This window comes from Pseudopodoces humilis, chromosome 31 (genome assembly GCF_049639895.1).
Source record: "Pseudopodoces humilis isolate 2021_Gansu_Grassland_sample_001 chromosome 31, ASM4963989v1, whole genome shotgun sequence".
NCBI classification, from domain to species: Eukaryota; Metazoa; Chordata; class Aves; order Passeriformes; family Paridae; genus Pseudopodoces; species Pseudopodoces humilis.
The window spans coordinates 122,414-136,361 of NC_142230.1; the positions used below are offsets into that span (position 1 = coordinate 122,414).

Consider the following 13,948-nt stretch of genomic DNA (forward strand, 5'->3'; position numbering starts at 1 on the left):
GTGGGGGATTAATGGGGGATTAATTGGGGTTAATGGGGGTTAATGGGGGAATTAATGGGGGAATCGATGGGGATTAATGGGGGAATTAATGGGGGAATTAATGGGGGTTAATGGGGGAATTAATGGGGGAATCGATGGGGATTAATGGGAATTAATGGGGGAATTAATGGGGAATTAATGGCAGAATTAATGGGGGAATTAATGGGGGAATTAATGGGGGAATTAATGGGGGAATTAATGGGGAATTAATGGGGAATTAATGGGGAATTAATGGGGGAATTAATGGGGGAATTAATGGGGGAGTTAATGGGGGTTACCCCCCTCATTAGGCGTGTCTGGAGTTAATTCCCCCCTCATTAAGCCATGTCTGGAGTTAATTACCCTCTCAGCCATATCTGCAGTTAATCACCTCTCCTTAAGCCATGTCTAGAGTTAATTACCCTCTCATTAACCATGTCTGGAGTTAATCACCCCCTCATTAGCTGTGTCTGGAGTAAATATCCCTCTCATTAAGCCATGTCTGGAGTTAATTCCCCCCTCATTAGCTGTGTCTGGAGTTAATTACCCCCTCGTTAGCTGTGTCTGGAGTTAATTACCCCCTCATTAAGCCATATCTGGAGTTAATTCCTTCCTCATTAGCTGTGCCTGGAGTTAATACCCCACCCATCAAACCATGTCTGGAGTTAATTACCGCCCTCATTAGGTGTGTCTGGAGTTAATTACCCCCTCAGCCGTGTCTGGAGTTAATTCCCCTCATTAGGTGTGTCTGGAGCTAATTACCCCCTCAGCCATGTCTGGAGTTAATTACCCCCCTCATTAAGCCATGTCTGGAGTTAATTACCCCCTCATTAGCTGTGTCTGGAGTTAATTGCCCTCAGCTGTGTCTGGAGTTAATTACCCTCTCACTAGCCATGTCTGGAGTTAATTACCCCCCTCATTAGGTGTGTCTGGAGTTAATTACCCCCTCAGCCGTGTCTGGCGTTAATTCCCCTCATTAACTGTGTCTGGAGTTAATCACCCCCCTCCCAAGCCATGTCTGGAGTTAATTACCCCCCTCATTAGGTGTGTCTGGAGTTAATTACCTCCTCAGCCATGTCTGGAGTTAATTCCCCTCATTAGCTGTGTCTGGAGCTAATTACCCCCTCAGCCATGTCTGGAGTTAATTACCCCCCTCATTAAGCCATGTCTGGAGTTAATTCCCCTCATTAACTGTGTCTGGAGTTAATCACCCCCCTCCCAAGCCATGTCTGGAGTTAATTACCCCCCTCATTAGGTGTGTCTGGAGTTAATTACCCCCTCAGCCGTGTCTGGAGTTAATTCCCCTCATTAACTGTGTCTGGAGCTAATCACCCCCCTCCCAAGCCATGTCTGGAGTTAATTCCCCCCTCCCAAGCCCCGTCTGCAGTTAATTAGCCCCTCGTTAGGCTAATTGGGGGCACACTTACACACATGTGGCCGCGCAGGGCCTCGGTGACGCGGAACTGGGACTCACAGCGGGGACAGACCTTGCGGCCGCCGTCCTGCAGCTCCAGCCCGGCCACGGGCGAGGCGCTGCCTGCGGGGAGAGGAGGATCAGAGCCCCAAATTCCTGCTCCAGGAATTCCCTGGGGTTTATCCCATGGAAAAGCCAAAATCCCCGGATTTTTGTGTAGAAAACCCCCAATTTCCTGGGTTTTTCACGTAGAAAATCCTGAAATTCCTGCATTTATCCCATGGAAAATCCCCAATTCCCAGGTTTTTCCTGGGTTTTTCCCATAGAAAATCCTGAAATTCCAGCATTTATCCTGTAGAAAATCTCCAATTCCCTGGGTTTTTCCCATAGAAAATCCTGAAATTCCAGCATTTATCCTGTAGAAAATCTCCAATTCCCTGGGTTTTTCCCATAGAAAATCCTGAAATTCCAGCATTTATCCTGTAGAAAATCTCCAATTCCCTGGGTTTTTCCCATAGAAAATCCTGAAATTCCAGCATTTATCCTGTAGAAAATCTCCAATTCCCTGGGTTTTTCCCATAGAAAATCCTGAAATTCCAGCATTTATCCTGTAGAAAATCTCCAATTCCCTGGGTTTTTCCCATAGAAAATCCTGAAATTCCAGCATTTATCCTGTAGAAAATCTCCAATTCCCTGGGTTTTTCCCATAGAAAATCCTGAAATTCCAGCATTTATCCTGTAGAAAATCTCCAATTCCCTGGGTTTTTCCCATAGAAAATCCTGAAATTCCAGCATTTATCCTGTAGAAAATCCCCAATTCCCTGGGTTTTCCCCATAGAAAATCCTGAAATTCCAGCATTTATCCTGTAGAAAATCTCCAATTCCCTGGGTTTATCCCACAGAAAATCCCCAATTTCCTGGGTTTAACCCCTAGAAAATCCTGAAATTCCTGGATTTTTCCCATAGAAAATCCTGAAATTCCCGTGTTTATCCCATAGAAAATCCCCAACTCGCTGGGTTTATCCCATTAAAAATTTGAGGGATATACATCAACTATGGACTCCCAAATCCAATGAAATTTATGGGATTTACCCCAAATCTTCCCACCAAATCCCATGGGATTCACCCCAAATTTCCCCACCAAATCCCATGGGATTCACCCCAAATTTCCCCACCAAATCCCATGGAGTTTGAGGGATATAAATCAACTTTGGGCTCCCAATGCCATGGAATTTATGGGATTTACCCCAAATTTTGCCACCAAATCCCATGGGATCCATGGGATTTACCCCAAATTTTGCCACCAAATCCCATGGGATCCACGGGATTTACCCCAAATATTTCACCAAATCCCGCAGGATTTATGGGATTTACCCCAAATTTCCCCACCAAATCCCACAGGATTTACCCCAAATTTCCCCACCAAATCCCACGGGATTCACCCCAAATTTCCCCACCAAATCCCACGGGATTCACCCCAAATTTCCCCACCAAATCCCACGGGATTCACCCCAAATTTCCCCACCAAATCCCACAGGATTTACCCCAAATTTCCCCACCAAATCCCACGGGATTCACCCCAAATTTCCCCACCAAATCCCATGGGATTCACCCCAAATTTCCCCACCAAATCCCACGGGATTCACCCCAAATTTCCCCACCAAACCCCACGGGATTCACCCCAAATTTCCCCACCAAACCCCACACGATCCACACAATCCCCCCACCTTTTTCCTCCCCACCCCCTGGAGCACCCCCAGAACCCCATCCCCTCCTCCCCGGATCCAGCAATTCCCGGATTTTTTTAATTTAAAATTTAAATGTAAAAAATTCCCCATTTTTTACCTTTCCTGGGCGCGGAGGACGCGGCGGCCTCGGCGCTGCCGCGCTGCTGCCCGGCGCCGGGGCCGCAGTTGGGCGCGGCCAGCGCGGCGGGGCCGGGGGCCAGCGAGGGCACCGTGCCCACCGTGTTCACCAGCTTGGCAACCTCGGGGCCGCCGGAGCCGTCGCCGGGAACGCCCGGGCGCTTCACCGTCACGAAGCTGGCGATGCTCACTGCACCGGGAGAGAGGGGGAGAGAATTCCCAATTCGTGGAATTCCCCGAAGGAATTCCGCCCGACTGGGGCATTCTCACTTCGGGCTTCACCAGGGGAGGGTTTGGGTGGAATTCCCATGGAATTCCAGCCAGGAATTCACAGACTGAACCCCTTTTGACCCCAAACTGCCCCACACTCTCCTCATCTCCCAGTCTATGTTTGGATGAAATTCCAATGGAATTCCAGCCAGGAATTCACAAACTGAACCAGTTTTCAGCCAGAGCTGACCCAGATGCTCCTCATTTCCCAGTCTATGTTTGGATGAAATTCCAATGGAATTCCAGCCAGGAATTCCACGTTTTGACCCCAAACTGCCCCAAGACTCTCTTCATTTCCCAATCAACATTTGGACAAAATTCCAACGGAATTCCAGCCAGGAATTCCAACTTTTGACCCCAGACCCTCCTCATCTCCCAGTCCATGTTTGAACAAAATTCCAATGGAATTCCAGCCAGGAATTCCAACTTTTGACCCCAAACCGCCCCAGTCTCTCCTCATTTCCCAACCTATACATGGACAAAACTCCAACGGAATTCCAGCCAGGAATTCCAACTTTTGACCCCAGACCCTCCTCATCTCCCAGTCTATGGACAAAATTCCAACGGAATTCCAGCCATGAATTCCCACTCTTGACCCGCTTTTGACCCCAAACCTCCCCAGCCCCTCCTCATTCCCCACCCCACCAAGAACCCCCCGCCCAACGCCGCCCCCGCGGATTTTCCCGCCGGGAATTCCCTGCGGAATCCGGGATAAAAACACGGGAATAAGGGAGGAGGGACTCACTCTGCTGGGGCACCTGGGCCTGGGGCACGGTGCTGCGGAGGGTCAGCGTGGCCGGGATGACGGTGGCGAAGGCGTTGGTGGCCGGCCGGCCGGGCCCAGCGCTGCCCGCTCGCACCTGAGCCACCGGCGAGAACACCTGCGGCACGCCCACCGCCGGCTTCACAAACTGCGTCCCCGGGGCTGAAAACACGCGGCGGTCAGCGGCGGGAAAAGTGGGGAAAAGTTGGGAAAAGCTGGGATTTGGAGGATTGTTTCTAGGTGGGATTGATCCTGAGTTATGATATTGTACTTGGAATTAATTAATTCCTACCACCCTCTTCACAAACTGGGTGCCCGGGGCTGAAAACATGCGGCGGTCAGCGGCTGGAAAAGTTGTGAGAAGTTGGGAGAAGTTGGGAAAAGTTGGGATTTTATGGTTTGTGTCTAGGTGGAATTGATCCTGAGTTATGAAATTGTACCTGGAATTAATTAATCCCTGCTGCTGGTTTAACAAACTGGGTGCCCAGGGCTGAAAACACGTAGCGGTCAGCGGGCGGAAAAGTTGGGAGAAGTTGGGATTTGGAGGATTGTTTCTAGGTGGGATTGATCCTGAGTTATGATATTGTACTTGGAATTAATTAATTCCTACCACCCTCTTCACAAACTGGGTGCCCGGGGCTGAAAACACGCGGCGGTCAGCGGGCGGAAAAGTTGGGAAAAGTTGGGATTTGGAGGTTTGTTTCTAGGTGGAATTGATCCTGAGTTATGAAATTGTACCTGGAATTAATTAATCCCTGCTGTTGGTTTAACAAACTGGGTGCCCAGGGCTGAAAACACGTGGCGGTCAGCGGCGGGAAAAGTGGGGAAAAGTTGGGAAAAGCTGGGATTTGGAGGTTTGTTTCTAGGTGGGATTGATCCTGAGTTATGATATTGTACTTGGAATTAATTAATTCCTACCACCCTCTTCACAAACTGGGTGCCCGGGGCTGAAAACATGCGGCGGTCAGCGGCTGGAAAAGTTGTGAGAAGTTGGGAGAAGTTGGGAAAAGTTGTTGGGAAAAGTTGGGAAAAGTTGGGATTTTATGGTTTGTGTCTAGGTGGAATTGATCCTGAGTTATGAAATTGTACCTGGAATTAATTAATCCCTGCTGCTGGTTTAACAAACTGGGTGCCCAGGGCTGAAAACACGTAGCGGTCAGCGGGCGGAAAAGTTGGGAAAAGTTGGGATTTGGAGGTTTGTTTCTAGGTGGGATTGATCCTGAGTTATGATATTGTACTTGGAATTAATTAATTCCTACCACCCTCTTCACAAACTGGGTGCCCGGGGCTGAAAACACGCGGCGGTCAGCGGCTGGAAAAGTTGTGAGAAGTTGGGAAAAGTTGGGATTTTATGGTTTGTGTCTAGGTGGAATTGATCCTGAGTTATGAAATTGTACCTGGAATTAATTAATCCCTGCTGCTGGTTTAACAAACTGCGTGCCCAGGGCTGAAAACACGCGGTGGTCAGCGGGCGGAAAAGTTGGGAGAAGTTGGGAAAAGTTGTGAGAAGTTGGGAAAAGTTGTTGGGAAAAGTTGTTGGGAAAAGTTGGGATTTGGAGGTTTATTTCCAGGTGGGATTAATGGAATTAATTAATCCCTACTGCTGGTTTAACAAACTGGGTGCCCGGGGCTGAAAACACACACAGAGCCGGGATCTGACCCTGCTGCAGGGGAAATCCCAGAAAATTTCCTCTGGCAAATCCTCACCATCATCATCATCATCATCATCATACTTATCATTATTAATTATTAGTCAGCGATTATTATTTTATTGCTTTTTAATTAATTTGTCAATTAACTACCTAGCAGGAGGAGGGCTGGGCCCCACCTGGCTCATGGGGCGCTGCACCGGCCACTTCTCATCCTCATTATTATTTATTCACGATTATTATTTTATTAATAACTAATTGATTAATTGATTGATTGATTGATTACCTGGCACGAGGGTGATGGGCCGGACAGTCTGGCCCTGCTGGACATTGAGCACGATGCCCACCTGGTTCATGGGGCTCTGCACGGGCCGGACATTCCGCACTGGGAATCCCTGGAATCCAAGGGATCCATCAGAAACCCGGGAAAAATATCCCAAACAATCCCAAAATCATCCCGGGAATCCAAGGGATCCGTCAGAAACACGGGAAAAATATCCCAAACAATCCCAAAATCATCCCTGGAATCCAAGGGATCCAACAGAGCACGGGAAAAATATCCCAAACAATCCCAAAATCATCCCTGGAATCCAAGGGATCCGTCAGAAACCCGGGAAAAATATCCCAAACAATCCCAAAATCATCCCTGGAATCCAAGGGATCCAACAGAGCACGGGAAAAATATCCCAAACAATCCCAAAATCATCCCTGGAATCCAAGGGATCCGTCAGAAACCCGGGAAAAATATCCCAAACAATCCCAAAATCATCCCTGGAATCCAAGGGATCCGTCAGAAACCCGGGAAAAATATCCCAAACAATCCCAAAATCATCCCTGGAATCCAAGGGATCCGTCAGAACAAGGGAAAAATATCCCAAACAATCCCAAAATCATCCCTGGAATCCAAGGGATCCAACAGAAACCGGGGAAAAGTATCCCAAAAAGTCCCAAAATCATCCCGGGAATCCAAGGGATCCAACAGAGCACGGGAAAAATATCCCAAACAATCCCAAAATCATCCCTGGAATCCAAGGGATCCGTCAGAACAAGGGAAAAATATCCCAAACAATCCCCCAAAAAATCCCTTCCCAGAAAATTCCAGCAAGGTCCAACCCCCATCCCACAGCCCCAAGTGGATTTTGGCACGTTGAGAAAACAGCTTTAAAAAAAATCACTGAAAAAAGGGATTTTTTATCCCAGGAAAGAGGAGTTTTCATGGATTTTCCATGGAATTCCAGGTGAGAGGCTCTTCCCAGGAAAATAAAATCTGCCAAGGTTTGAGGTTTTGGGGTCTAACCCCAATTCCAACCCCGGGGGGGATTTTTGGCGCAACGGAAAAAAAGGCGCGGCGGAAAAGCAGCAGCGCGCAAGAACGGAGCGAGAAGCTGGAATTCCCGGGGTGTTTTTCCAGGGATTTTCCATGGATTTGGCGCTGTGGAGCTCACCTGGGTGGTGATGAAGATGGGCTGGGTGCCCGCGGGAGGGTTGGTGCCGTGGTTGGCGTTCTGCATCAGCTGCACCGGCCGCAGCAGCGGCTGCGTCACCACGGCGCCCAGGCCGGGCGCGGGGCTCTGCGCCAGCAGCAGGGACTGCCCGCCCGGCTGGACGGCGGCGTTCCCACCTGGAAAACGGACAGGGAAAAGGTGGGAAAAGGGGGAAAAGTCGGGGGAATGTTGGGGGAAAAGTTGGGGGAAAAAATGTGGGAAAAGGGGGAAAAGTTGGGGGAATGTTGGGGGGAAAGTTGGGGGAAAAAATGTGGGAAAAGGGGGAAAAGTTGGGGGAGCGTGGGGGGAAAAAACAGTGGGGAAAGGGAAAAGTTAGTGGGAATAGTTGGAAAAATTGAGTGGGAAAAGGGGGAAAGTGGGAAAAATTGAGTGGAAAAGTGGGGAAAATTGAGTGGGAAAAGAAGGAAAAGGGGAGCTCTGCGCCAGCAGCAGGGACTGCCCGCCCGGCTGGACGGCGGCGTTCCCACCTGGAAAACGGACAGGGAAAAGGTGGGAAAAGGGGGAAAAGTTGGGGAAAAATGTGGGAAAAGGGGGAAAAGTTGGGGGAAAAAACATGGGAAAAGGGGGAAAAGTTGAGGGAAAACTGTGGGGAAAGGGGGAAAAGTTGGGGGAATGTTGTGGGGAGAGTGGGGAAACTTGTGGGAAAAGTTGGGGGAAGTGGGGGGAAAAAGCGTGGACAAAGGGGGAAAAGTTGGGGGGAAAAATGAGGAAAAAGGGGGGAAAGTTGGGGGAAAAAACGTGGGAAAAGTTGGGGGAATGTTGGGGAAAAAATGTGGGAAAAGGGGGGAAAGTTGGGAGAAAAAAACATGGAAAATGGGGAAAAGTTGGGGGGAAAGGGGGGAAATCACGTGGGAAAAGGGGGAAAAGTTGGGGGAATGTTGGGGGGAAAGTGGGGGAAAAATTGTGGGAAAAGGGGGAAAAGTTGGGAGAAAAAACCATGGAAAAGGGGGAAAAGTTGGGGGGAAAGTGGGAGAAAAAACGTGGGAAAAGTTGGGGGAATCTTGGGGGAAAAAACGTGGGAAAAGGGGGAAAAGTCAGTGGGAAAAATTGAGTGGGAAAAGGGGAAAATCAGGGAAAAATAAGGGGGGGAAAGGGGGGAAATTATGTGGGAAAAGGGGGAAAATCAGCAGGAGAATGGGGGAAAAGAATCCGTGGGGAAAGGGGAAAAGTCAGTGGGAGAAATTGAGTGGGAACATGGAGAAAAATGGGGAAAAATAAGTGGGGGGAAAAGGGGTAAAATTAAGTAAGAAACGTGGGAAAAATCAGTGAGGAAAAGAGGGAAAAATCAGGAGAAAATTAAGTAGGAAAAGGGGGAAATTCCATGGGATTTCCCTTGGGGAAAGGGGAAACATCAGTGGGAAAAATTAAGTGGGAAAAGGGGAAAAATTAGGGAAAAATGAGTGGGAAAAAAAGGGGAAAATCAGGGAAAAATGAGTGGGAAAAAAAAGGGGAAAATCAGGGAAAATTGGGAGAAAAGACCTGTGGAATTTTTTTCCATGGAATTGTAATCCTCCACCACAGAATCCTCGATGACGTCGCTGATTTTTTGCCATGGCTCCAGCTCCTCCTCCTCGCATTCCATGAAAAGATCCGTGTCCGCCATCCTGGGGTAAAAAAAAGGGGGGAAAATGGGAATTTGGCACTAAAAAAACTCACTGGGATTTTTTTTTTTTTTTTCCCCAAGGGAAGGAATAGGAATAATGGGTTTGGGTTGGTTTTAGATCCCGAAATTCCAAGAAAAAACAAATGGAGATGGGAATTTTCAGGTTATTTCTTTGGTTTTCTTTAGGGAAATCTGGGGGAAATTCCTGGATTTGACTCAAAATTGGAATTTTTTCCCCTCCTCACTCACGGAGGAATTCCAGGTTATTTCTCTGCTTCAAAATGTCCCTTTTCTTCCGAGGAAATCCGTGGAATTTGGGATGAAAATCCCCGGGATTGACTCAAAATTGGAATATTTTGCCTCTCCCCCACTGAGGAATTCCAGGTTATCTCCTGGTTTTAAAAATTTAAACTCCCAAAAATTTAAGATTTCCAAAAATTCCAAATTATTTTTGGTTATCCTGAAATTCCCAGCTTGGAAAGAGCAGTGGCAGCTTCGGTTTGGAGGCTTTGAATTAAAATTAGAATTAAGTAAAATTTTAAAGATAAAAATAGAAATAAAAATTTAAAAAAGGGTAAACTGAGTTAAAATAAAATTAAAAGAGTTAAAATAAAATTAAAGTAAAACTAAAATTAAAAATAAAACTAAAATTAAGACTAAAAATGAAATGAAAAAATAAAGTTAAAACTTCAAATGGAAACAAATAAAAATAAAAAACATGAACAAAAATGAGGAAAAATAAAAACAAAAATATGGACCAAAATAGAAAATTTTATAATAATGAAAATGTAATAAAAATAGAAGTAAAAACATTACTACAAATATAATTAGAATAAAAAGAATAAAGAATTCTTTTCCCCCATTCCAGGAAAATTTTCCATCATTCCCTCATCCAGGCAGAAGCATCAGAGAGAATTCCCAAGGTTGGGAAACACTGGGAGGAGAATTCCAAGAATTTGGGGATTTAAAGGAAAATCTGTGCAGGAATAAAAATAAAAATGAACCAGAGCTTCCCAACCTGGGAATTCTCTCCGTTACTTCCATCTGAAGTGGTGGAATTGTGGAAAATTTTCCTGGAATGGGGGAAAAAAATGGGATTTTGGCGTCTGCCATGGCACAGGCAGAACCTTGGAATGTTCTCCTGCCCCTTCCCAAAAAATTCCATCCTCCAGGCCTTGGGAAAACTGGAAAAATGATCCCAAACAAATCAGGAATGGTTGGTTTTCCTTTGGCTTTGAGGTGGATAAAATGCCCCAATTAAATGTTAATAAGAACTAATAATTCTATTTCATTAACGTCCCTAAAACATCCAGGAATTGGGAAAAAATCTGGGAATTTGGAAGTGAATTTGGGAAGCAAAAAGCAAATTTCTTTTGGGACGTCACCTTCCCATCCATAAAAAAAAAACAGGAAAACCTCATCCCAAGCAGCTTTTCATTAATTAATCAGATTTAATTTGTGTTAATTAAGCATTAAAAGCCTTTCAAATGCTTTATTTTGATTTTTTTATGATTATTAATTTTTTTTCCCCAGCATTTTTGGGAATTTTCCTGGTGGGATCCCTTCCATCCTCTGGCCACGCTGGGATCGGGTGAATCCCAAGAAAATCGAGTCAATTGCAGGAAATTCGAGTTGATCCCGAGAAAATCGGATTTTTGGGAAGCAGGATCCCATCCAGAGGGAATTCCAGGAAACCTCGGGATGGCACCAAACACTGTGAATTTTCAGAGCAGCAGCAGCCTCGGGGGATTTTTGGGATGGAATCCCAAATCCCGCTGGAGGGAGGGAGGGAGGGAGGGAATTCCTGCGGTCCTGACCCTTTCCCAGGAGGGAAAAGGAGGAGTTTTCCCATTTTTCCCTGCTTGGATCCGGGTGGGATGAGGAGATGGAGCCGCTCTTGAGGGTGACAGCGCAGGGATGCGACAGGGAAAAGTGGGAAGAGAGGCGAGATGGGATCCCAGATTCCTGAGGAGAATATTTGGATCCCAATCCCAGATCCCTGAGGAGGTGATTGGGATGCCAATCCCAGATCCCAGAGAAATAGGGATCCCAGTCCCAGATTGCTGAGGAATGGGGTGGGATCCCAATCCCAGGTTCCTGAGGGGTGGAATAGCAACCCCAGGACCCTCAGGAGAAGGTTGGGATCCCAATCCCAAATCTGATGGGATGGGATGGTAACCCCAGATCCCTAAGGAAGGGGTGTGGGATGGCAATCCCAAATCCCTGAGGAGAAGGGTGGGATCCCAACATCAAATCCCTGAGGGAGAGGGGGGATCCCAATCCCAAATCCCTGAGGGAGAGGGGTGAGATCCCTCAAACCCAAATCCCTGTGGAAGAGGGGGGATCCCGACCCCAAATCCCTGTGGAAGAGGGGTGGGATGGCAATCCCAGGACCCTCAGGAGAAGGTTGTGATCCCAACCCCAGATCCCTGAGAGGGATGAGATCCCGATCCCAAATCCCTGAGAGGATCCCAATCCCAAATCCCTGAGGGAGAGGAGTGAGATCCCAACCCCAAATCCCTGAGGAAGAGGGGGGATCCCAGCCCCAAATCCCTGAGGGAGAGCGGTGGGATGACAATCCCAGGACCCTCAGGGGAAGGTTGGGATCCCGATCCCAAATCCCTGTGGAAGAGGGGGGATCCCAACCCCAAATCCCTGAGGGAGAGGGGGGATCCCAACCCCAAATCCCTGTGGAAGAGGGGGGATCCCAATCCCAAATCCCTCACGGCGCCGGAGAGGGGCACTCACTCAGCGAACGTGAATCGCCAGCAGGCCAAGGATGATGAGGGGGGGGTGGTCTCACCCTGCAAACCGCTGATCCCAGACCCTCCCCTTTTCCTTAACCTCCCCCAAAAACCGGGAACAAGCCGTTTCTCCCGAGAACTCCGGGAAAAGCCCCCCCACCACACACACACACACCCTCAGCGTATTGTGACGGCTAAGAAAGAGAACGAAAAATAATCCCCGTGCCCAACATGGCCGCCCACCAGCGAAGCAGCGCCGCCAAAGAGAGGAGGGGGCGGCAGCAGCGGGAGAAGGGGGAGAGGAAGGACACGACCGGCCCCTCCTCAACCCGGCGGTGGCGACCGGGGGGCGACCGTGAGGGGAGCCCCGGTATGGCGGGAGGGGGAGCGCGGAGGGAGCGGCGGCAGGGCCGCATCACGCCGCCCCCCTCTCCTGAGGGCGGCCGCTTCACCGCGCCCCCCGGGCCGTGAGGGCTGCGCGCGGATCCCTCCGCGTCCCCCAGCGCCCGCCCGGAGCCCGGCGGGAGCGGCCGCGGCTCCTCCCCGGCCCCTCCACGGCACCCCGAGCCCTCCCTCCTCCTCCTCCTTCTTCTTCTTCTCCTCCTCCTCCTCCAGGTCTACTCATCCTCCTCCCGCCACCGCTTTGTGTACGGCGCGCTCTGGCCCTGCCGCCCCCCCACACACCCCCCCCCCTCCGCCTCCTTCATTCCCTCCTTCTCCCCCATTCCCGGGCGGTTCGAGCCGGTTCCACCATCACCGATCTCCCCCCCACAGACACTTCCACCTCCATCTCCCGCCGCCGCCGCCACTCCGGGGGGGGGGCCCCGCCGTCTTCGTCCCCCCTCCTTTCCCCGCGCCCCCCGCCTCACCTTCCTCAGCGCTGCCGCCGCTCGCTCCTATGGGGCTCCGCCGACCCGCAGGGCGCGGGGGCAGGTGGCATGAGCCCCCCCCCCCGTCCCTCACACTTGGCGGGATGCTGAGGAGGAGGATGAAGATGATGATGATGATGAAGAAGAAGAAGGAATTATCCCTGCCTCTGCTCGCCCTCTGTACGTTGTGCCGGGGGGCGGCTCCGTGCTTGCCGTGCGTGTGGGGTTTTTTTTTTCCCCCCCCCACCTCTCCTCTACTTCACTTCTCACGGGAAAAAAAAGGGGGGGGAGGGGGGGGGGATAAAAAAAAAAGGTCGTCGGGCCCGGCGGGCTGATACAGGCGCGCGGCGCCCGCAGCCGCACCACACACACAACACACACACCACACACACAAAAAGGGGACCTGGCCGGCGGAGGGATACAGCTGACGTCACTTCCGCCTGCGCGCGGTGACGTCACGGGGGCCGGGCCCTGAGGCGGCTGAGGGAGGGAAGGGGAAGGGCGGGAAAGTGGCGCCGCTGGGTCGCGACCCCCGTTCGCTCCTCACGGGTCTTGCCCTCATGGATCCGCCATTGCTGCGCTTCTCAGGGGATCCTGAGGGGGTGAAGGGCTGGAGAAGTGGCCCTCAGGGGCTGAGGGGCTGCTCCCCGGTCGGGTGGGCCCGTGAGCCCCTCTGAGCCGGTGGGTGAGGGATGGCTGGTGCTCGCTGGTTAAGATTTCCCACCTGAGGGCAAAAATGCTCCACCTGAGGGCGAAATCTCCCACCTGGGCAGGTGTTGGGTTTAGCTGGGTGGGCTTCGCCCACCTTCAAGCTCTCTTGGAGTTGGGACCAGCCCTCCTTGACATTCCCAAGGTGCCAAGGTGCTCCCTGGCTCACCTGAGGGCAAAAATTCCCCACCTGATCCAGCCCCAAAATGAGGAAAAACAGCCCCAAAAAATGAGGAGAAATCAGCCCCAAAATGAGGAATAAACAGCCCAAAAAGGAGGGAAAACAGACCCAAAAAATTGAGGAGAAATCAGTCCCAAAATGAGGAATAAACAGCCCCAAAAAATTGAGAAATCAGCCCCAAAATGAGGCATAAACAGCCCAAAAAGGAGGGAAAACAGACCCAAAAAATTGAGGAGAAATCAGCCCCAAAATGATGAATAAACAGCCCAAAAAGGAGGGAAATCCAACCAAAAAAAAATAGGGAAAGCAGCCCCAAAATAAGGAAAAAACAGCCCAAAAAATGGGGGAAAGCAGTTGAC

At 49.9% G+C, this 13,948-nt stretch overlaps 1 protein-coding gene across 1 annotated transcript in view; it reads right to left on the bottom strand.

Moving 5' to 3' along the window:
* POGZ (pogo transposable element derived with ZNF domain) overlaps positions 1-13,094 on the bottom strand; it is a 37,337-nt gene extending 24,243 nt beyond the window's left edge. The window contains exons 1-7 of the mRNA XM_088068517.1: positions 12,701-13,094; positions 8,964-9,088; positions 7,425-7,600; positions 6,266-6,374; positions 4,313-4,492; positions 3,278-3,487; positions 1,446-1,555 (exon numbers count right to left, since the gene is read on the bottom strand). Of these exons, the coding sequence (XP_087924643.1) occupies positions 1,446-1,555; positions 3,278-3,487; positions 4,313-4,492; positions 6,266-6,374; positions 7,425-7,600; positions 8,964-9,087 (909 nt within the window). The 5' untranslated portion in view covers position 9,088; positions 12,701-13,094. The remainder of the gene's footprint in view (positions 1-1,445; positions 1,556-3,277; positions 3,488-4,312; positions 4,493-6,265; positions 6,375-7,424; positions 7,601-8,963; positions 9,089-12,700) is intronic.
* Between the last annotated feature and the right edge of the window lie 854 nt (positions 13,095-13,948).